This window comes from Balaenoptera acutorostrata, chromosome 16 (assembly GCF_949987535.1).
Source record: "Balaenoptera acutorostrata chromosome 16, mBalAcu1.1, whole genome shotgun sequence".
NCBI classification, from domain to species: Eukaryota; Metazoa; Chordata; class Mammalia; order Artiodactyla; family Balaenopteridae; genus Balaenoptera; species Balaenoptera acutorostrata.
In genome coordinates, this window is record NC_080079.1 from 40,122,399 (window position 1) to 40,144,098 (window position 21,700).

The 21,700-nt window shown below is 39.2% G+C and overlaps 1 protein-coding gene across 6 annotated transcripts in view; it reads right to left on the reverse strand.

Annotated features, from left to right (window-relative positions):
• The window catches only part of A1CF (APOBEC1 complementation factor), an 84,618-nt gene that overhangs the window by 14,783 nt on the left and 48,135 nt on the right, over positions 1–21,700 (reverse strand). For all 6 annotated transcript variants that reach the window (XM_057531513.1, XM_007182838.2, XM_007182836.3 and 3 more), the window contains 4 exons: positions 19,252–19,490; positions 12,715–12,879; positions 6,422–6,519; positions 1,368–1,641 (listed from right to left, as the gene is read on the reverse strand). In XM_057531513.1, coding sequence (XP_057387496.1) covers positions 1,368–1,641; positions 6,422–6,519; positions 12,715–12,879; positions 19,252–19,490 — 776 coding nt within the window. The remainder of the gene's footprint in view (positions 1–1,367; positions 1,642–6,421; positions 6,520–12,714; positions 12,880–19,251; positions 19,491–21,700) is intronic.

Consider the following 21,700-nt stretch of genomic DNA (forward strand, 5'->3'; position numbering starts at 1 on the left):
ATTGCTACTTTGATTTCCTATTGGTGGCATAAAGAGATAAAAAATTAAATTGATTACCCTTCATCCATGAATATCATTCATTGATTCCTTTCTTGTTATAAGACAGGTATTTTTTCCCTTGGAGTGAAGTTTGTTTTTTTCCTACATCACAACTGGTTGACAACTTATACTTAATGTAGGGATTGTTTAATGATGTGATTTTAGGTTATAAATGTACAATGTTTTAATGACATAATTATCAAACCTATAGACAGATTATCCTGAAGGAGATCCTGAAGATTTCTTTTACATTACAATTTTGGGTGGAGTATTATGAGTATGGAAATTTTAAGGCTGTTGAAGACTAGAGTTCCTAGGATGGTCAATTCAGTTCTCCTGAAAAATAGTAAAACACAGTAAGATAACTGTTTCCACAGCAACCTGGACATGCCCTTTGCTTCTAGTCAAACCCGAGAATAGAATTAAGTACACAGTTTGCTGTTGAATTGCTCAGACTAGTGTCATATTTGTCAAACAGATCTGAGATTCTGTAGGCATTGGTTCCTAGCAGAACCACTCTGAAGGATCCCATTAGGTAGAAAGAAAACAGTTTCTTGAAAATAAAATATGCTTTCCTTATCTTTTACATTTTTTGAAATAACTGAGCTCAGAAAACTGCTTGAACATTTGGAATTCTCACAGGATTCAGCAGGAAAGATGTGTTGTTTGGCAGTAAGATTGAGGTCGCGTTTTTTTTTGTTTGTTTTTTATTTTTCTATTTGGACTTTACTATTTGTTTCCCGATATCCTGGAGAAACAAGTTGATTTCCTTAGTAATGTGGCTTTCTAGAAGGCATAGCACATATTTCTTGGGGGAGGTCAGATGAGAGCATCTCATATATCTGTTAGAATATATTTATGATAAATTGTGATTTATATATGGATGTTATGGCACTGACTCACCATCCAATACACATGTGTCTTGATATTTGAGGTAACTGGTTTCCACTGAACCATACTGCTCTCAGTTGGAAGTTTTGTAATGAGTCACATATGACTTCAATATGGTAGTACAGTGATAAGGAAGAAACTAATAATTGTGGACCCGAGTTTTAGTTTGTACACATTTTACGGGCCCATGCAAAGATCAAATGTGTACATTAGACTCATTTATACTGTGTTCCGACCAAGTTTTTTTCAATAACCAGTTGTAATGTGAAAAAAGATTCATATGGAAGGAAAACTATTGATATAATATCTGATTTTCAATAAACAATTTTCCAGTTCTTGTCTCCCAGTGGACCCATCCAATTTGTCTAAGGCTATTGCAATACAAAGCATTTGAAATCGCAGAGTTTTTTCCTAAGGCAAGAGCTGATTAATGTTACCTCTAACAGAAGGGGCTCTGATAATGGCCCTGTTGCCAAGATGTCCTTTGGTGGCTGGGAAATGAAGGCTGGGAATCGCTGTGTAGGCCTGGGGGGCATAGAAGACAGGAGCTCCAAGGTAGGCTGTGGTGGGATCATAAACATGGCCCAAGGAGTAGGTGTACTCTCCCTGAAGCATGGTACCCCTTCCACCTGTTCCTCGGGTGTACCTAACATAACTATCCTTGTCCACTGGTTTGGCTAGGGTCACTTCGATGGGGGACCCATCCAGCACCTGTTTTAGACAGCAAGGAAAAAGCAACGTGAAAAGATATGAAGACAACCAGGTGTGGCTGAGCCCTAGTAACACGTCTCCTTCTAAGCGTTAGTCTAGTTGCTGCTGTGTTTACTGACTGTTTCACTTATGTGTGTGAATGAAAAATATTGCCTCTCATATCAGTAAACAAAGGATGTTGCAGCCATCGAGCCATCACATTACATACTCCCCCAACGGTGATCCTGAGGAAACTCAGGATGAGAAAACACAGGATACTGGCCCCAGAGCGCTGAGGTGCATATCTAAAGGAATGATTTCAATGAGCACAGAGTTTTGCATCTTCCTATACATAGAAAGTGCTAAATTCCTTAACTTGAGATACCTGGCTTTCTTTTTTTTTTTTTTTTTTTTTAGAAATTCACTTTCTTTTATTTATTTATTTATGACTGTGTTGGGTCTTCGTTTCTGTGCGAGGGCTTTCTCTAGTTGTGGCAAGTGGGGACCACTCTTCATCGCGGTGCGCGGGCCTCTCACCATCGCGGCCTCTCTTGTTGCGGAGCACAGGCTCCAGACGCGCAGGCTCAGTAACTGTGGCTCACGCGCCCAGTTGCTCCGTGGCATGTGGGATCTTCCCAGACCAGGGCTCGAACCCGTGTCCCCTGCATTGGCAGGCAGATTCTCAACCACTGCGCCACCAGGGAAGCCCGAGATATCTGGCTTTCTTTAACTGACAGTAATCTTTTGATGTTCCAACTACCTGGTCTTTGTTGCAAAAACTCCTACGTATCCTGGCTCTTCTCTTCCCTCTTCGGAGCAATCCCTTAGAGCTATCTGAGAGGCTGTCTCCTGGGCTTGAAGTCCTCAGAATATCCACAGAATAAAACGTAATTCTCAACTTTTAGATTGTGCAATTTTTTTCCATCGGCATACGTATCATATCTTTTCATAGGTTCTTGTTTTGTATGCCAGCTGAGTTTTCCCTGAGTGGTTTGTTGGTAAATTGCATATAATCTATCAACAGGTTTGACAGTAAAAAATTGGCCACTGTCTATCGACATATTAGTTACAAATTTATTAAGTGAATACCGTTACTGAGACAGAGAATTATGTAATATTTATATGTGATATATATTTTTAATTACCTATTTATATAATTATTCTAAGAAATTTTAGGTTAATTATGGATGGAATATAATCTCCACTACCTAGCACAGTGTAATGAAGATGAAAGGAAACCAATAAAAGATCTTACCAATTGTTAACACCTTGGCATGGGCAGCATATCAGGCCTTTCCAGCTGCCAGCCAGGTACGTGTCTTACTCCTTGGTGCAGCTACTCAATAGGTGAATTTTTACTGGAAGAGAAGTGAGGCTTAAAAGTGGGGCCCTACTTAAGGAAGAGGAATCATTGAGAGTACTGCATTGTCCCCTGTAGGTGCTTCCTTATGAAGCAACCTTTTGATCTGCTAAACAGCTGGGAACTAACAAACAGGGATGGCGGGGCAGTACTGAAGTTTCTCAAGTCAGGCACTACTTAAAACTTGTCCTCAAGAATTGTTGAAGTGTTTTTTTTCTGACACAAGTTTCTGACATTTTGTAACCAGATCCAGATATCGAAGATAATGGCTGTGTGTAGATCTACAAGTGTGACTTGCGTTTATGTGCTGCTTGCATACACAAGAGATAAAGATAGCTCAACAAATACTTGATAGACTGATGAATTTCTTATCAAAGGGACAAGGTGTTTTGAGGAAACAGTTGGTGGCTTCTTTCAAATAAGAATGTCGTTTGTTATAAAGAAAAAAAAATGATGTAAAGTGTTCCTGCAAAAAATTCCTTCACAGCAGCTCATGATTTCATGAGTGATTCAGTGGTTCCTGCATCACTGAAGTCTGCTGGACAAAATTTGTGCTTTATGGTCATCCTAATCATTTTGGTCAGCCTCTTGTTCCTAGTTACATGTATCTACCCTACTTTTAGTAGCAGGAGTCAGTATCAAATATGTTAGATGGACCACACTGAGAGATAGAATTCAGCTCATATTCAACTCTGTTATATTGATGTTGATGTAATTAGAAGAAGCAGACTTGGAGTATTAAAGTAATGGGGTGACCTTGGATGTAATTCTTTGTCTTCTGTCCTGTCTTGAGGAAGATAAGATACCCAGATAGGTCTCTGCTTATAGGAACTTCCATATCAGGAGATATTTTTAATATTTTAACTGCAAAGTCAAATTTCTTACTGTAATAGATTTTGTTCTGCATTACTCTGCCCCTCTAACAGTGTTTTAAACCCAGTACTGTATTTCATTTATTTGGTTTAGACGTTTCAAGATCTAGGACAATATCTTATTAACCTGTATAGCCACAAGCCCAGCAAAATTTCTTTCACGTTGTAGACATTCACAAGTATTTACAGAATAAGTGAATAATCACGTGCAAACTTCAATTCATCACCTTTCTTTCCAAATAGGTTTCTCTTCTTGACTTCCCTATCAGCCTTCTTCTGGTCTCCTATATTGAAAACCTATAATGACTCATCTTTATTTCTCACTGCTATATACAATCAGTTGCTTGATCCTTTGAATTCACCCCCCCATAGACTTGTATAGAGCTCTCTCCTACATTCCATTCCTACCCTTATTCAAGCCCTTATTTCTTCCCATTTGAGTGACTCTAATAGTTTTTTAACTAGTTCCAATTACATCTCTCTCTCTACTCTATGAAACTTCAGTTCTTAAGAGGTTGATTTCCCTAAATTGTTAACATGATCATTATTCCACTGCACAAAAAAAACTTCGAAGCCTCACCTTGTCTAATAAATTAAATATAAATATCCATATGTATACTTAAAAACCTTCATAGTTCCTAGGCAAACTTACTTTTGATTTTCCCATACCACATTATAGTTAAATATTATTATAATATTTAGTATATATATTTATAATTACACTGAATATATATTTAACTACATAATACATGTATACATTGCTATAAAAATATTTAGCTCTAAATATATTAGCTGCAAAAATTGGAAACAATTTGAATACTTTTCCACTGTGATTATTCCAATGTAATTATTTAGCATTTAATTTATGATGATCCCTTCTCAGTAGGCATCATATATCCCTCAAGAATGTTTTCAAATTGAGAAACTCATCTACAAACTGTTTTCAAAGTAATAACATTGTTATGATAATAAATATAATCATCAATGAAGAAGAAATAATGTTTTGTTTCATAGACATGCATTTAAATATACATTAATTTTTGCACCGCCGTTTTCTTTTTGTGTTTTTGGAGTCAGTACTTTTCCCCCACTATCAGGATTCAAACTCTTCTGTAGGCTCATAAGCCCAGGCCCCACTGTGTCTGAAGGGCCTGTGCTGGGAGACCATTTATTTGCCCTCCAGATCCACTTCCCACTGGTCTCCAGCCTCCCAGCTCCGGCAGGGTGTTCTGCATAGCACCCTCTTCAGGGCTCCTGGGCTTTCTGGATTATGATTGGATTTGGCCAATGGAGAGGCCTGGCAGGAGGATGGAGGGAGAGAAAACAGTGAGTTCAAGCCATTTCTTCTCTTGGCTCCCTCTCTGAGAGGTCGCCTTGGCCTGGACGTGTCCACTGGCCAAAGGTCATTACTCTTCTCAGAGACCTGCCCTTTAGAATCCTGTCTCCTTTAGATTTCCTGTTCCTTCTGTAGCCCCTTGTCCCCTGGGGTGCAGGAGTGGGTGAGCCCCAGGTTCCTGCACTGTCTCTTTTAATTCCCCTACCCCACACTCACATGTTTGTAATTAGTCCCTTTGCCAACTGTCTCCTATTAGGACTGACTGATGCAAGGTCCGGCAGGTGAAACAGCCCTATGTGTGTTAGGTTCCTAGCAAAACAATCTACTTTTACTGTTCTCCAATCAGATCTTGCTCTTTCCAAATTCTGTGCCTCTGTCTGAGACTCCCTCTCCTTTTCCATGTTTTTTCTTTTGGAATTCTGCCCAACTTTCATGGTTTCTCTTAAATATTATCTTCTCATATCCATGAAGATTTTCTGATTCTTTATGACCCACTCCTCTTTCCTTTGCACATTCTCACCACTTCTTTTTATTTTTTTTTTTAAACAAAACTTATCTGGCTGGACTTTGCAAAAGTTCTGCATACTTGTCTTAATCTTCCAGCTGACTTTTAGCCCTTTGATAAACATCTTTGGTTTGATCCTTTTTGTATCCCAAACATTATTTAGCATGGTAAGTGGTCTACAAAAGCCTTTTAATGTTTATTGGCGTAATAAGTAAATATTATATTGGTTTCTATATACAAATCAGAAGTAAGGATATAGTATTTGAGTTTTCCCCAGACCTTACTCTTGGCAAGGTGAAGAGATTCCAAGGCTTCCAGAGTTTGGAAGATCAAACTCTGAGGGCAAAATGATAACCTTGACATCTTTTTAGATTATCAGCCTCCAAAATCCTGCACTACAAAGGTGATAGTTTCTTTGAGATAGAGAAAACTGGAATTGGGGAAAAACACCTCGGGATAATCCACTCCGACTCTCTCTTTGTAAAGAAATTGAGGGCCAATGACATGCCCAAATCAGCCAAAATTGGAGATAGAATTGGACATATGAGCCACATCTCCATTGTATTTTCCATCACTTCTCTTTTGTTCATCTTAGATGGATTGAGGCAGCCATGTCAGAGATGAAGGAAGGCTGAGAGAGAAGGACTTGCAGGACTGTTCCCTTGAATAAAACTTCCGCACCAAACTTTGATGGAACCTGTACATATTTTTTCTTTGTCCTACATTACCTTCCCATTTAAAGCTTTCATAGCCTCCACCGCATCTTCTCTGTTAGTGAAGTGCACAAAAGCATAGTCTCGGATTTTCTTTACCCTCTCCACAGCACCTGGAAGCAGATTGAAAGTAGCCCCATTAGCAAACCTGAGATAGCATTGAACATGATATATTTAAGCATTTAGCTTCTAAGAATATTTTATCCTTTTTTTTTTGGAGACTCTATTTAAGTAAGGAGGTCATTGAAAATATTTCCTGTGTCCAGGTTTAAAATTCTGTACATTCAACAGAAGATTTTTTTCTAATTTTTAAATAATACTTATATTCTGCCTTATTATAATTAGTTGTGGATTTGTGTTTCCACTTCCTAGATTATAAGATCTTTGAGGGTAGGAACGGTATCTTGTTTTGTATATTATATAATATAAAAGATAGTAACTTATACATGGTAAAATATTATTGAGTTGAACTCAATTATTGGTCATATTATAAATATATATTTAGGTAATTACCTTTTTAAATTTTATGGCTTTTTCCCCAGAAAAATACCTTGTCTCTTTTGATTTATATAATAAAAAGTGTTAGAGTTAGGAGAGACTTTAGTAATAATTTAATTTTTAATTCACTTTACCTTAATTTATTTATTTTTAACTTAATGATTTGGAATGTAAGGTTCTGATAAGGTATGCGAGATTTATGAGTTCGCATAGCTAGGAACTAGAACTCAGATCTCCCATCTGCTTATCTCATGCTCTCTTGATCAAAACAAACAAAAAATAGTTTGTGAAAGAACATCTGAAAACCAAGATAGTTCCTTACGATGCTGTTCATAATATCTAAAGGTTGGAAACAATGGAGATATCTACTAATTCTACCTTGAGGTACCTCTTTTATAGAAGCATTCACACATATGCAAAAAGATCATGCATAGGGGTATTCATTACACCAGTCAGTTGAAATAGCAAAAATAAAACAATGTCCAATTTCATGAGAGTGATTAAATTTGGTATATTCTTATTAAATAACACTAAGGAGTCTTTAAAGAGAACAAATAGGCCTATATATACATGGAAAGATTCAGAGCCTGTTGTTAAATTTAAAAATTTACAAAATAATATGTATAATATCATAGCATTTATGTTTTTAAAAATCCCAACCGGCATACATGTGCACATAAATATGAATACACACACACACAGAAAGAGAACTGGAAGGATAAAGATCAGACCATTAGGAGGGGTTACTTCAGGAATGGGGAGAAAAGTTGGGGAGAAGAAAGGGGACTTTAATATTTTAATTTATATTCTCCAGTATTCTACAAATATTAGCAAGGCTTATTTATATTATTCGTGTAATTAAAAAAATAACAAATTAAACTATCCTATTTTTATGCAGAGGGATTGCTGAATATGCTGATGGTAATGTGTAAAAATAAAGTTCTACTGAGATGGTTGAGCTTTATATTTTACATTTCATTATGAAATGTTGCTTACTCAATTTAAAAATAGAACTTTTGCCTAGAGTGAGGGTAAGATGGAAACTTGTTTAACATTAACCTGTTAGTTTAGCGTGTAAATTACCCCCTTTTAGTTATAGTCTCTTGGGTGTATCTTGAGAGAACGGGTTTTCTTCTATCCTTAGTTTCCAGAGACAACCTAGGATGGGACCCCATGCCAGGGAGGATCAGAAGAGAGGAGGAGAGAAGTCCTCCTTTTCCCCTCTCCCTGTCAAAGTTCAGTTATCTACCCTCTTAGGTTCAAGGTCACAAAGGCAATTAGGTTTCTACTCTATCATGTGGTTCAATGGCTATAAACTGTCTTCCTTTGCAATAGTGGTAGGGTTCTAATGTAAGGATAATTTTACAATATTGCAGTACTTCTCTTCTCTCACCCCTCAGCATTCACCCCTTGACTTCTTATGATAGTGGTTGTACGGAGCAAAATGGTCTGGCTAAGCTGAAAATAAAGGTATTTGAGACCATGAACCATGGGACATGTGATTAACTGAACTTCTAACCTGGTCCCTTTATTCCTTCAGTGTCAAGTGGAGTAATTATTGTGACTTAACCTTATGGCTTATCTTGGTAATTAAGAAGTAAAAAGTGGGCCAATGAGGACCTCTACCTTTCCAGTGTTTGCCCCATTCATTCTCCAGTGCCATCCTCCATCCAGGCTCCACTGTTAGCTCCCAGAGGCATTTTGGTATTGTCTTTACCCTAGTTCCTACCTAGTGTTTTGTACACAGGGGCTGAAACCGAGTAGGGCCCTCTGGGGCCCCCAGGCACTGAAACCGAGTGGGACCTGGGCACAGAGGATGAGCAAATATTATCAGTCAATTCACACTCCAACTCCTATCATTCACGTTAGTTAGGTGGTACTTCAGATGATAATGGATTTTGATGTTCTCAAATTCTGCTTGTAGATATTGAAATCAGCTTGCATTTTTGAACAGTAATGTCCAGCCACACATGCTTTTGGAAATCTTTTTTTTTTCTTTAACTTTATTTTATTTATTTATTTATTTTTGGCTGTGTTGGGTCTTTGTTGCTGTGTGGGGTCTTTCTCTAGTTGCGGTGAGCAGGGGCTACTCTTCGTTGTGGTGCACGGGCTTCTCACTGCAGTGGCTTTTCTTGTTGCGGAGCATGGGCTCTAGGTGCACGGGCTTCAGTAGTTGTGGCATGCGGGCTCAGTAGTTGTGGCACGCAGGCTCAGTAGTTGTGGCACATGGGCTTAGTTGCTCCGTGGCATGTGGGATATTCCCAGACCAGGGATAGAACCCGTGTCCCCTGCATTGGCAGGCAGATTCTTAACCACTGCGCCACCAGGGAAGTTCTAGAAATCTTAAGATGTGAAAATTTAACCTCATAAAGCAGACAAATTAGAAAGTGAGAGTTTTTATCATAAAAGCTGGTATTCTCTACAATAGTATTCAACATATGGCTTATTTTAATATGTTCCTTCTTTGTGCATAGGAGTTTGTTTATTGATTGATTCTCATTTGGCAGAGGGAGAGGCAATAAAATACCAGTGGTCATCCGTAAGATTCATAATGCAGAGAACTGGAAAACAGTTACTCTGTTCATTACCAACTTGTCAGAGACACATCAATTACCTGAAGACAAACACATCTGCAATCCCAAGGGGAGACTTTCAGAGGGTCATGGTTCCCAAAGTGTGGTCCCCAGACCTGCAGTATCAGCTTCACCTAGAACTTAATGGAAATGCACGTGCTTGGGCCCCACCCCAGACGTACTGAAAGTGAAACTCAGGGGGCAGGGCCAGCAGTCTGTTTTAACAAGCCCTCCAGGTGATTCTGAAGGTAAACCCCTTTAGGAAAATCAGATTTTATAGAATGACTATAATTGGAATTTCAGCAGATACCCTTAGGCTACACTGGGGAGGAACACACATTTTCAGGCCCCAGTTTTTGTTCTGATTGTCATTTATTTCTCTGAGTACCGATATAATATTTTCAGGTTAATCAGGGTTAAAATAACACATTGATAAATATTTGCAGGGAATATTCAGGATCCTCCGAGGGATCCAAACTTTCAATAGAATTTTTAAAGAGTTATTTTTCTGTTTCTCAAATTTTTCTAGGTAAGTATAAACACATCCTTTCCACGGGAAAAGAAACTGGTTAGCTCTGACTGTTTTTCCCCAATACAGCAGATGTCTGCTAGTAGCCCACCCTTTGCAATTCATTTTCTTTTGCAGAGTGCCAAGAAACAGCCACACATCGTTATGGAGCCCTGAGAGCCTCAGAGAGAGGGAGAGAGAGAAACACACCTGGCATTTATTATTTTCATTATAATTAAAAGTGCCTGGACACTTGTCTCTCTTCAACACACAGACTGGGAAAGCTGATAGCCAGTGACTGTGAAAGGAAGCAGCCTTTTAGTAGTTTCTCATTCCAGCCTTTCCCCCCTAAAAAGAGTAATTTTTTTAAACATCTTTATTGTAGTATAATTGCTTTACAATGTTGTGTTAGTTTCTGCTTTATAACAAAGTGAATCAGATATATGTATACATATATCCCCATATCCCTTCCCTCTTGCGCCTCCCTCCCACCCTCCCTATCCCACCCCTCTAGGTGGTCACAAAGCACCGAGCTGGTCTCCCTGTGCTATGTGGCTGCTTCCCACTAGCTATCTATTTTACGTTTGGTAGTGTATATATGTCCATGCCACTCTCTCAGTTTGTCCCAGTTTACCCTTCCCCCATCCCCGGTGTCCTCAAGTCCATTCTCTACGTCTGTGTCTTTATTCCTGTCCTGTCCCTAGGTTCATCAGATCCATTTTTTTTTAGATTCCATATATATGTGTTAGCATACAGTATTTGTTTTTCTCTTTCTGACTTACTTCAAGGAGTAATGTTTTAATTACATAAAAATAAGAAGTATTATTCACTATGGGAAGGAAGAAAATCAACTTAAAGTCATGGTGGAGCAATGCTTATACATTCACAGATCAGTTCTTATGCTCATAACTGCATCAACTTTCAGATCTCCAACTATACGTCACTTCTCCTAACCATGAGTCTTCTCTGCACCTCGGGAGTTAGGCTGCCATTGCTGTTATTCTTCTGGAGCATCTTAAACTCCTTCCACACACACATCATACCTGTTAACTCCTCCCACTGTGCCTGGCACCCATGAGCTACTGAAGCAATGACAGGTGAATGAATGAGTGAGTGAATGGGATAAGCACAGAGCACAGGGTCCTAGAGTTGTTAAGAACATGCTGTTAACCAGACCTGGATTCAAGTCCAGAATCTGCCACTTGCTGGTTGTATGCTGGTTGTATGACCCTGGACAAGCTACTTATCTGCTCGGGTCCTGGTTTTCTTATCTTTAAAATAATGGAAGTAGTAAGGTACTCTACATCATAGGGTTGTTGAGCCACACCGTTATACTAAAGTAGCAGGGAAGGCAGAGTTCCTGAAGGCTGGAAAAAGACAAATCTCTGATGAATCTTTAAAAAGGGAGAAATGATAACCTTACTAATTACCATTAGAATGAATTATCAATTTATCCTATTATAACTGACAGAGCAACCAGAGTTGGAAACAGGCAACATGACTATGTGAAGTGAATATCCTCAGGCAGTTTTAAGATGATGGCATCATGGCCCATGCTTATCAACAATCTAGAGAGTTACTGCCTGAGAAATTCTCATTTATGGAAAGATGTTACCACGGTGATAAACTTAGACTAATACGCTCCAAAGCATGCTAATACCACAAGATGATCTGCCAAAAAATGGGATCCATGCCCTCCAAATTGAGGAGTGAGTTATCCTACAACTCTTCATTTGGAGACTTTCAAAGCAAATTAGAAGGTGAAGGACTCTGATAAGTCCCACAAGCAAACATACCTTTAATTTTGCTGAATCTGGTGTTAACAAACTTATTTGACCATGGACCCCTTTTATCAGTAACATCTACCAACAGTTTATAGAATTAATGTTATGCAGAGCTGGCTTTGGGAAATGCTTGTTTGGACATTGTTTCTTAAAATGCTTTACTTGTCTCAGTGTTGCAGTTTCTATATGAGAAAAAAAGAGATAGGGAGTCGATCTCATGGCTTAAAATTGATAATGAAAAGTATTGACAAAATGAACAGTAATTATTCTTCTCCACCTTCCTTTTTGCTTTCTCTTCACCCAAATTAGTTTCCTAGAACAAACTGTCACCTCCTTACTTATGTACCTAAAGTCACAATCATATTCCATTAGACCAGCTGTTCTCAACTGGGGGCAATTTGCCCTCCCAGGCACAAAAATGTCTAGAGACATTTTTGGTTACAAAAATTACAAAATTATAAAAATGTCTAGAGACATTTTTTGTTATTACACCATGGACTGCACAGGACAGACCCCCACAGCCAAGAATTATCTGGCCAAAAATGTCAAGAATACTGAGGTTGAGAAACCTGCATTAGATCTATAGTTATGGCCATGCATTCATTAACACAGTTAATATTTATTGAGAATCTACTAAGTCCCAGGCACACAGACAGGAGCTGAGGAGACAATAGAAACAAAAAGAACTCATGGAATATATAGTTTAATGAAGGAAATATGTATTCATTAAGTAATCACACAGAAACGTACAATTATAGTATCGATAAATGTTATAGGACCTTAGGTCCCTATTTTCTAATCCAAAGGTAGGAATATAGTTTTAATAGTCTATGCAATTATGAGAATAAGTGAAAGTTATCTTATTTAAAGATACAGGAAGTCATCACAAGCATAAGTGTTTTTAAAGTATGTTTTGCAAAAGTAATCTTGTCTGGTATGTCCTACCTGGTTTAATATTGTTGAATTCTTTCTCAATCATCTCTTCAGAGGTAGACAGCATTAGGTTTCTTACATATAGGATTTTCACAGAAGACATTGTGTCTTCATCAACTTCTACTTCTGGTTCTGCCCAGTCTACTGCAATAGGATGTCCCCATAACTGAATTCTTCCTGTTGAGAAGGATCACAAGTACGATTAATTATATAGAAATTAGGACATCATCTCAGTTCATACTAATGGACTTTTAAATTGAAACTTGAGCTCTTGATTGAGCAAGAAGACTAATATTAAAAGAGGTGATTATTGATTTTAAGAGACATTTCAAATAAGACCTGGCTAGAAGAGAGTTCTGTATGACAAGTGGCTTATTATAATGATAGGGTATAAACAGAACTAGAACGTGCTTTGAAATGGAACAGAAATGAGGCAGCAGTGGTCACGTTTGGGTCCTAGTTCTCACAGGGTGAAGGTAGTCATTGGAGATGGCAAAAACGGAAGAAAGGAAAAGAATGGATTTAGAGCTCAGACGTAGAGTCTGGCTTCCTGAAGCATTAGAAAGGTCATTAGGAAGTCTATCTGCTGCGGTTGGAATCTGTGTGACTAGGTGCCACCACTGAGCTGTCCAAAAATGGTGCATGTGAAGGGTGGGTAGGGCTCAGGTACCCCTAGTTTGTTTTCGGTCACTTACACTCAGTCAGAGCTCTGATCAACTATATTCCCTCCTAATTCTCGCTTTGTCAGAACATAGACAACTCAGAAATCTGGAGAAAAAGTTATTATTATTTTCCAAATTAAGACAAAGAGCAGTGAAGAGTCTATGATGGGAAATTGAACTCATCTTGAAAGGGTAGCTGTTGTCCATGACTACATATATATTTGTATTCCTATATAGCTGCAATTTATTGAGTGTCTTGCACTCTGCTGTGTGTTTCCCATATTCTCTCAGTTCCTTCTCACAGTAACTCTGTGGGGAGGGGAATGACTTTCCCAATTTTACAGAAGAGGAAATGAGCTTTTGAGAGGATACCTTACCCAGATCTATTTCACTTCTCCACTGCTCCCTTTTGTTTTTTGTTACTCAACCCCTGTACCCCTACACAGTACAGATCCATGTTGAAGTGATGAGAGGAGGGTGAGGGTCAACTGAATTTCTAAATTTGATTGGAAATGTTTATTTTTATTGGTCTTGGAACAAGTTCTATCCTGGAAGCAATAAAAAGTGTGAGAGAACAAAATCAGAAATTCTCAGTATTGGTAAGGGTTTACTTGTTTAATTATTACACAAGAGGTAAATATTTTTAATCAAAATGCATCTTTTTATTCCTTAAAAAACAGCCAGTGAAAGCATCTGTGGCACTGACATTCTAAAACTCAAACAAAGGATAGACACATCCTAATGAGTTAGCGAATCCCAGTGAGTTAGCGGAAGGCTGGCTCCTGCTATCCCAGTTGGCTGGCTACCTTGTTCTGCCTTGCAGCCCAGAGGATAGTTTTCTCCGTCACTCTCTTTTCCCCCTCCCTTCCACTCCCCTCCTACATCTCCTTTCCTTTTTCTTCCATTCCCTTCCTTTCTATGCTTTACATAGACTTTGCTAAGGGTCTTATCCCCAAAACCCTAAGGCTCCCAGGTGACTCTGGTTTCTGTAGCTCAGTGGTTCTCAATCTTGGCCCCATAGTAGAAGAGCTTACAAAAATATGGGCTCCACTGGGTGTGCTGGACTCAGGTCCTTTCTACCTGCAAGAATAGACTGTTAAATTTTCAGAATTTTGTGAGTCAATTGATGTCACCTTGGTGGCTTGAAATGAGCTACAGTGGGAGTGTTAACAGTATGGAAATCCAAAAATATTACAAATCAGTGCTTTTGATTTTTCCCTGGGAATCAGCTCATCGCTGACCTCTGGACCCTCTTTTCCATTTCTGATTTAAGTGGTCTAGGCCTCAGGATTTTGAAAAGCATCTCAGTTAATTCAGCCAAAATTGAGAACACGGTTCTAGCCCATTGGCTTTTGCCTTCCCAGACTGGGACCACGGTAAGTCATTCACAGTCTTGAAGATTTGGAAAAGGTTAAAGTGGATAGAAGTGAGAGGAGGTGCAGAGAGCAGCGATTTCCATAAACATCCCTGTGAAAGGCAGTGTTGGAAAGTGATTTGTGAACTTGAGCTTTGAAGTCAGACAAGTTCAAATATCAGATTAATGATCCTGGCTAGGAAACAACCTTTCTAAGCATCAGTTTCCTCATCTGTAAAATTGGGATAATAAAAGTACCTGCTTCTCAGGGTTGTTGTGAAGACAAAAGAAGGTGATGCATTAACGCATATATGAGGAACTAGGAAAATGCTACAGATGAACCTATATGCAAAGCAGAAATAGAGACATAGACGTAGAGCACAAATGTATGGACACAAAGGGGGGAAAGGGGGGGTGGGATCAACTGGGAGATTGGGATCGACATATATACACTACTATGTGTAAAAGCGATAACTAACGAGAACCTACTGTACAGCACAGGGAACTCAGTGCTCTGTGGTGATCTAAGTGGGAAGGAAATCCGAAAAGGAGGAGGTATATATATACATATAGCTAATTCACTTTGCTGTACAGCAGAAACTAACACAACATTGTAAAGCAACTATACGGCAATAAAAAATTTTAAAAACCCACCTACTTAAAACTTAAAAAAAAAAGGGACTTAATTTATCACTTTTAAATGATAAATCAATAACGTACATTCCTCTTGAGTATTTTTGATCTATTTTGGGGATGTATAGTTTCCTCAGAATAATGCATTCTTTGTGTCCAATGTGAATAGTGTCACTCACTCAAATTAGGTATGATTTTTTTTAGAACCTTGTCATTTAGAAGAAAGCAAAGTACATTGTAGACGCTTAATAAATGTTTCCATACTGAGTGGTTCCCCGGGGGGTTCCTATTTACTTCCCATGCAGGTGAGTGGCTAGTGTCATTAGTTGATAGATTTAGCAGTGGATCACAAAATTTGGCTACACAACAGAATTATCTGGAAAACTTAAAATATCAGTGCTCCAACGCCGCCCCCCAGAGAAGCAGATTCAATTGGTTAGAGGTTGATTTGGGCACTGGTATTGTTTAAAAACCTCCTCAGATAATTCAAATTTGTAGCCCACCATGGGCCACCCTTGATTTAGATGATCAGATCTCAACCTTGTGGTCTCAGGGGCAGTTGCATCCTGGGAACTTGTTATAAATGCAAATGATCAGACCCCATACCACACCTACTGAATCAGGAACTCTGGGGTTGGGGGCCCCAGCAATCTGTGCCTTAACGAGCCCTCCAGGTGATTCTGATGGAGGCTAAAATTGCAAACCACTGTTGGAACTTTTTTTCAGAGTATCCTTAGAATGCTTTGATAATGCCTGAATTGGATGCATCAACTTTGTTCTATGTACACCTCAGTAAAGATGCAATGTCAAGAGGGAGCTTCCACTGTTTGAGGAGGTAGGTGGTGGGAGGCAATATACCACTTTAGACCACAATTTTCTCTCTGTCTTCAAGTCTGGATCAATTAAGAAGGAAAAGCTTCTTGTGGTCCTTGCTTATGTTTCTTAAAGCTCTCCTTGTTCTTTCAAACTGGGGTCTCCAGAGGATTGCCCATTACTGAAATCCTGTGTTGTTGTTTAATCTACGGTGAGGTCATAAGTAGATGTCCAAATGGGTAATAGATTTTACCCTCAGGCTTCAGTAGAAAGGAAGCAGTTTGCTCTGGCTGGCTTATTCACCGCCTCTTGTTATTCTGCTGATGAGGCAGTCTGACTAAACTCCAGCAGATTGAAACTCAACCAGCTGAGGCCAACTTAAAGGGCAACAAGCAAAGGGGGGGAGGGGGCTGCCTCCAATCATGATGAGGATGAGAAAATGCCTGGGGAGAGTGAGGCAGCCTATATATTGCTGCGTCCTGGTCAGAGAATCCATAGGGAAAACTCAGGATCTTGGGTGGAAGCATAACACAGTGCTTGAGAATTCTTGCCGCCTAGCTGCTCAGCCTTGCCCGGCCTAGTCAGTTCAACTCAGGTAAAGACAGAAGCTCTTTCTGTGGGTCAATGTGCTGTTTTCTTTGAAGAAGGGAAGCTGACAGGAAGTTTTATTTCCCTAGGAACACTGATTGTCTGGCTGCTGAAAACTCTTTCTCCCATTTTGGACCCTCTTTCACTGCCATCCTCCCCCGTCCCCCAAATGATTGTACATATCTGTTTTCACAGGTAATGAAGGAGGAAAATGATTAATGTGGGATGGAATAGTGGAAGCTGGTTTCTCAATGAAGTGGTGGTTAAGCTGGGGCTTTGAATGCCATGAGTCAGTAGAGACGGGGAGGGGCAGGTCATTCTAGTAGGGGATACAGCATTCAAAATAAAGGATACAAAAAACGAGCATGGTGTTGTCTAGGACACTGAGTTTGTCCTGATAGAAAGGAGGGTGTTTATTGTGAAAAAGAAGGTCCAAATTATGTTTGAAAAGAACTGGGGCCCCGAGTTAAAGGCCTTAAATGACAAGCTCAGAGGTTTATGCTTTATCTCATATGCAGCAGCAAGTTGGTGAATATTTTTGAATTAATGAGTGAGTGACATCATTCAGCCTCTTAACAAGGAGAGATTGAATTCCTACTGTTTGGAAGAACTTGTAGAAATGATGATATGTTATTTTAGGAACACTACTCTGGTGGTAATGTTTAGGATGGAGTAGGCGGGGGAGGTGGGGGGCTGGGGGCATCAAAGAGAAAGCAGAGCTGGGAGAATACTTAGGAGACCTTGGAAAAAAAAGAATCCAAGTTTGGGAATATATGTGTTTAGCCTACAGTGATGGCCTGAGAACAAGATGGATATGAGGCACTTTTTGAAAGCAGAATTGTTGATGTTGAAGAGGACAGCAAAATATTAAGTTCAGGTCACTGAGAGGCTAGGTAAGCAGCATGAAGAGTTTTAGTGATTCTATGCACCTGTGAGTCAGGTGACTTGACCACTGGGTAGTGAAGAAGTGGTGAATGGAAGCTTCCCCATTAAAAATATCCACCTCAGATCAAAACATTTTTACTGTTAAAATTTTAAATATTGATTTCATCTTCTTTAGTCTTTGCAAAATTTTTCTTTCCTATGTTTTATAACAATACTATTACACATGTATAAAATATATTAATAATATTATATTGAATATAAAAAATGTCCACCTCTCAATAGATTTAGCAATTTTGGGGGATATCTCATATTTTTTCACTTTAAGCTGCCTTCATGAAAATATTATTAAAACATATTCCCCGGGGCTTCCCTGGTGGCGCAGTGGTTGAGAGTCTGCCTGCCAGTGCAGGGGACGCGGGTTCGAGCCCTGGTCTGGGAGGATCCCACATGCCGCAGAGCAACTAGGCCCGTGAGCCACAATTACTGAGCCTGCGCGTCTGGAGCCTGTGCTCCGCAATAAGAGAGGCCGTGATAGTGAGAGGCCCGCGCACCGCGATGAAGAGTGGCCCCCACTTGCCGCAACTAGAGAAAGCCCTCGCACAGAAATGAAGACCCAGCACAGCCATAAATAAATAAATAAAAATAAATTAATAATTAAAAAACAAAAAAACAAAAAAAACATATTCCCCAAGCTCAGAAGCCATCTTTCAATTTTGAAAATTTCTGGAGGGCTAATCCTATTGGTTTTATTTTTAAAAATAAAAATAAATGTAGGTGTTTTTGTTGCTGTTTTGCTTTGTTTTAGATTCTGGTAACTTCCACAGTACTTAAGAGAATCCTTGATTCCAACGTGTTCAATATGCCATTCTTGAAATACTTATCATTTTAATATTAATTCATTTTAATACCTTTGTGTAAGTTTGGCAAATATTTTATAACAAGCACAGGACTTTCAACAATTTTTCCTAAGTTGATCTTAGTGGGGCAGTGTCTTGGTGGCGTCTTCTAAACCCAGGAATTTATGGTTGTTGACCAAATAGGACCTACCTTGTGGCTGTAGCATCTAACTAAGGTGTCTTTCTATGGAAAGTTATTATTTCTATTCCCTAAAATTAGACAGAAATTATTAGACACTAGGGAGTCATATAAAATTATGTCATTTTAATTGTCATTGGGATAATGTATCACTTGCATATTTATTATTTCTACATTATAATGGATAACATATACCCTATTTCTAATAAGCCTGATAACAAAAACTATATACAAAGATAACTGTTGACTGATAAATTTACTTTTAAGGAGATTCTTCAGTTTAAAGATTCAGTATAGGGTTGCTATAACTTCAAGTTCTGGACTTCTCCTGTGCAATGTACATTGGATTTAATGCACAAAGTGAATAGTTTTCAGAACCCAATCTGTGAAAACTTCAGGGAACTGAATCAACTGTGAGATAAATAAGAAAGACCAAGAGTTTAAAAAATGTAACATAACCAGAGATAAAGAGCAAAAAAAAACGAACAACAGGCGTTTGTTTCCTTTGCTAAGGAGGACAGCAGCCTGAGGCAGGCAGGATGGAGTGGAGAAGTCTCCTCTTTGAGGAGGGGTCCTAACCTGGCAGAAGCTTCCTCCGGGCCATGGCAGCTGCCCGATGATTCTCATATTCCACGAAGGCAAAGCCCCGGTTTTTGGTTTTATCTGCAGCACTTGGGTAGACAATGACATCCACAACTCCTTCGGTGACCTTTTTCATCTCTGATAAGATTTCTTCTCTCTTTTTGGTTTTTGGGATTCCCCCAACAAATAATCGACAGTTGTCCACGCTGGCACAGACCCCTAACAGACGCCCATTTCTGCAAAAACAGCAGGCATTTTGATTGGTGAGAGTCTTTGCTCGATTAAGGTTTAAGACGGAAAATGAAAATATATATTGAAATTGAAATGGAAAATATCAGGCCCGGGACCTGATATGGCCTGTGGATATGGAACGTTTGGTCGTCTTAGTGTTTAAACTGGTTTTGGAAAGTTGTAGCTGCTTTTGAGAAACTGGAAGCTCTGTCAACCTTGGCTCTGCATTTTTAAAGAAAAAAAAATATTTGAAACTGAGTTGCGTCTGCTGTCTTTAGAGTGTATGTAGATTCACTAGTTATTGTGACTCCTCGGCACTCCCTAATACATCATCAATCCTGAGGTCTTTACACCTGGCTCAGTGTACTCTTGTATCCTGCCCTGGAGGTATCTTAGGTTGCAACCCCTGGTGCTCCCTTTTTTTCCAACCAAAGAGAGAAGCTATTCTGACATGATCACTATTAAAGATAGCCCCTTATACAGAACAGAGTTTCACATATTATTTGGCCGACACAAGGAACCCGTGAGATGGGCAGAATAGGTATTGTTTCCATTTTACAGTTGAAGAGCTTGAGACTCCAATATATTAAGTGACATGCTTAAGATTTTGTAGATTTTGAGAGTTAAAATTGGCCTCTGGATTCAGTTTAATCCCTGTTTCTTCCACTGTGCAGTGTTGCATATCAGCCAGTTGGTGGATACCTTCTTTGGCAAGGTGTAGGTTGGTTCAACTTTTCCGGGGGACATGTGGGAAAATGTATCAAAAGTCTTAAGTGTGTGTAACCTTTGGCCAAATAATGCCCCTCTAGGGGAGTGTCCTTAGAAATAAAGACGAGCATCAGCATTTTTGTATAAGGTTATTCACCGCTACTATTTAAAATAGCTCCCAAATTGGAAATGAGCAAAATAGTCCATCATGCAGGACTGGATTAATGTATCTCAGCTGAGATGACTGACTCTGGGGCTGGACATTTCCTCATTGTATACCGTGGTATGTTTGTCATCCCTGGTTCTTGACCAGTAAATGCCCAAAGCCACCTGTTAGGTCATCCAAGAATGCCTCTTCATCTTTCTCCATGTCCCTTAGGGGGACAATATTTCTCCTGGCTGGGGTGCACTGGTATAGAAAAGATGAGCGTTCATAACATAGAATGCTCTGTGGTCGATAAACATAGTAACATAGGAGAATAAACATAGTAACATAGGAGAGTAAACATAGTAACATAGGAGAGTATTTGATGGTTGAAAATACCAGTTCACACTATGCTGCTGGGTTGAAAAAAAAAAAAAGACTGTAAAATGAGTATATGAGAAAGCCATTTTGATTAAAACTATAGAAAATCTAGAAAGACTATAAAAATTCAACATAGTGATTCTCTTTAGGCAATAGGGTAATGAAGGAACGGTTTGAACTTTTATTACTGTTTTTTGGCTGTTTTTGTGTGTTGTGTGTTAGGCCATGTGACTTTTGTAATAACTCAAAGTTATTAAAAATGGGTAAAGTTCCCTTAACGGAAGCCACTCATTCCTCCTGAGTAAAAAGTACTCAGCCGGGTGAGTGGGAGATTGCTCTGATTCCTTGGAAGTAGTGGCTCTCAGCTGTGTGGCAGGTGTCCTCGCCCAGGCTGAGCTCTGTCCTAGTTGTCCTCTGTGCTTTGTTGAAGAACCAGGGACCACATATCAGACATGTAACAGGTCCATCTCCATTTGTTGAACATTGTCCTAACAATGTGTTTTTTCTGGGGGGAGGGAAGGGTCGATAAAGTGATCTTTCAGGATTTTTTCTTTCTTTTTTAACTTAAACCTTTTGTTCCAAGATATTATTTATTTAGAAATTATATTTTTGATCATTCAGGGGCCGGTCAGTTACCAGTAGGAGGAGGCTGGAGTCTCCATATCCTGTTTTTAAATCTGTGTGATTTGTCAGGCACCTTTCCCAGAATTGCTTGGAGACGAAGAACTCTCTCTCCAAAGCTGAGGGCACGACTTTAACGTCGCCAGAGGCCAGGCATTTAGAGGATGCTCAGTGGATATTTGATGATGAGGAGGACGATATGACACCTGTGGGTCTTTTCCGGATAAGAACCTTATCTATCCCCTCAGAGACAGTGGCTAAAAACAAACCAAAGATTTGTAACAAGGAGAGGTAACAAACCAACCTCTTCTCTACAAGAAAGGTTCTCTCTCTGACAACATCCAAGGCAGAGTGGAAGTA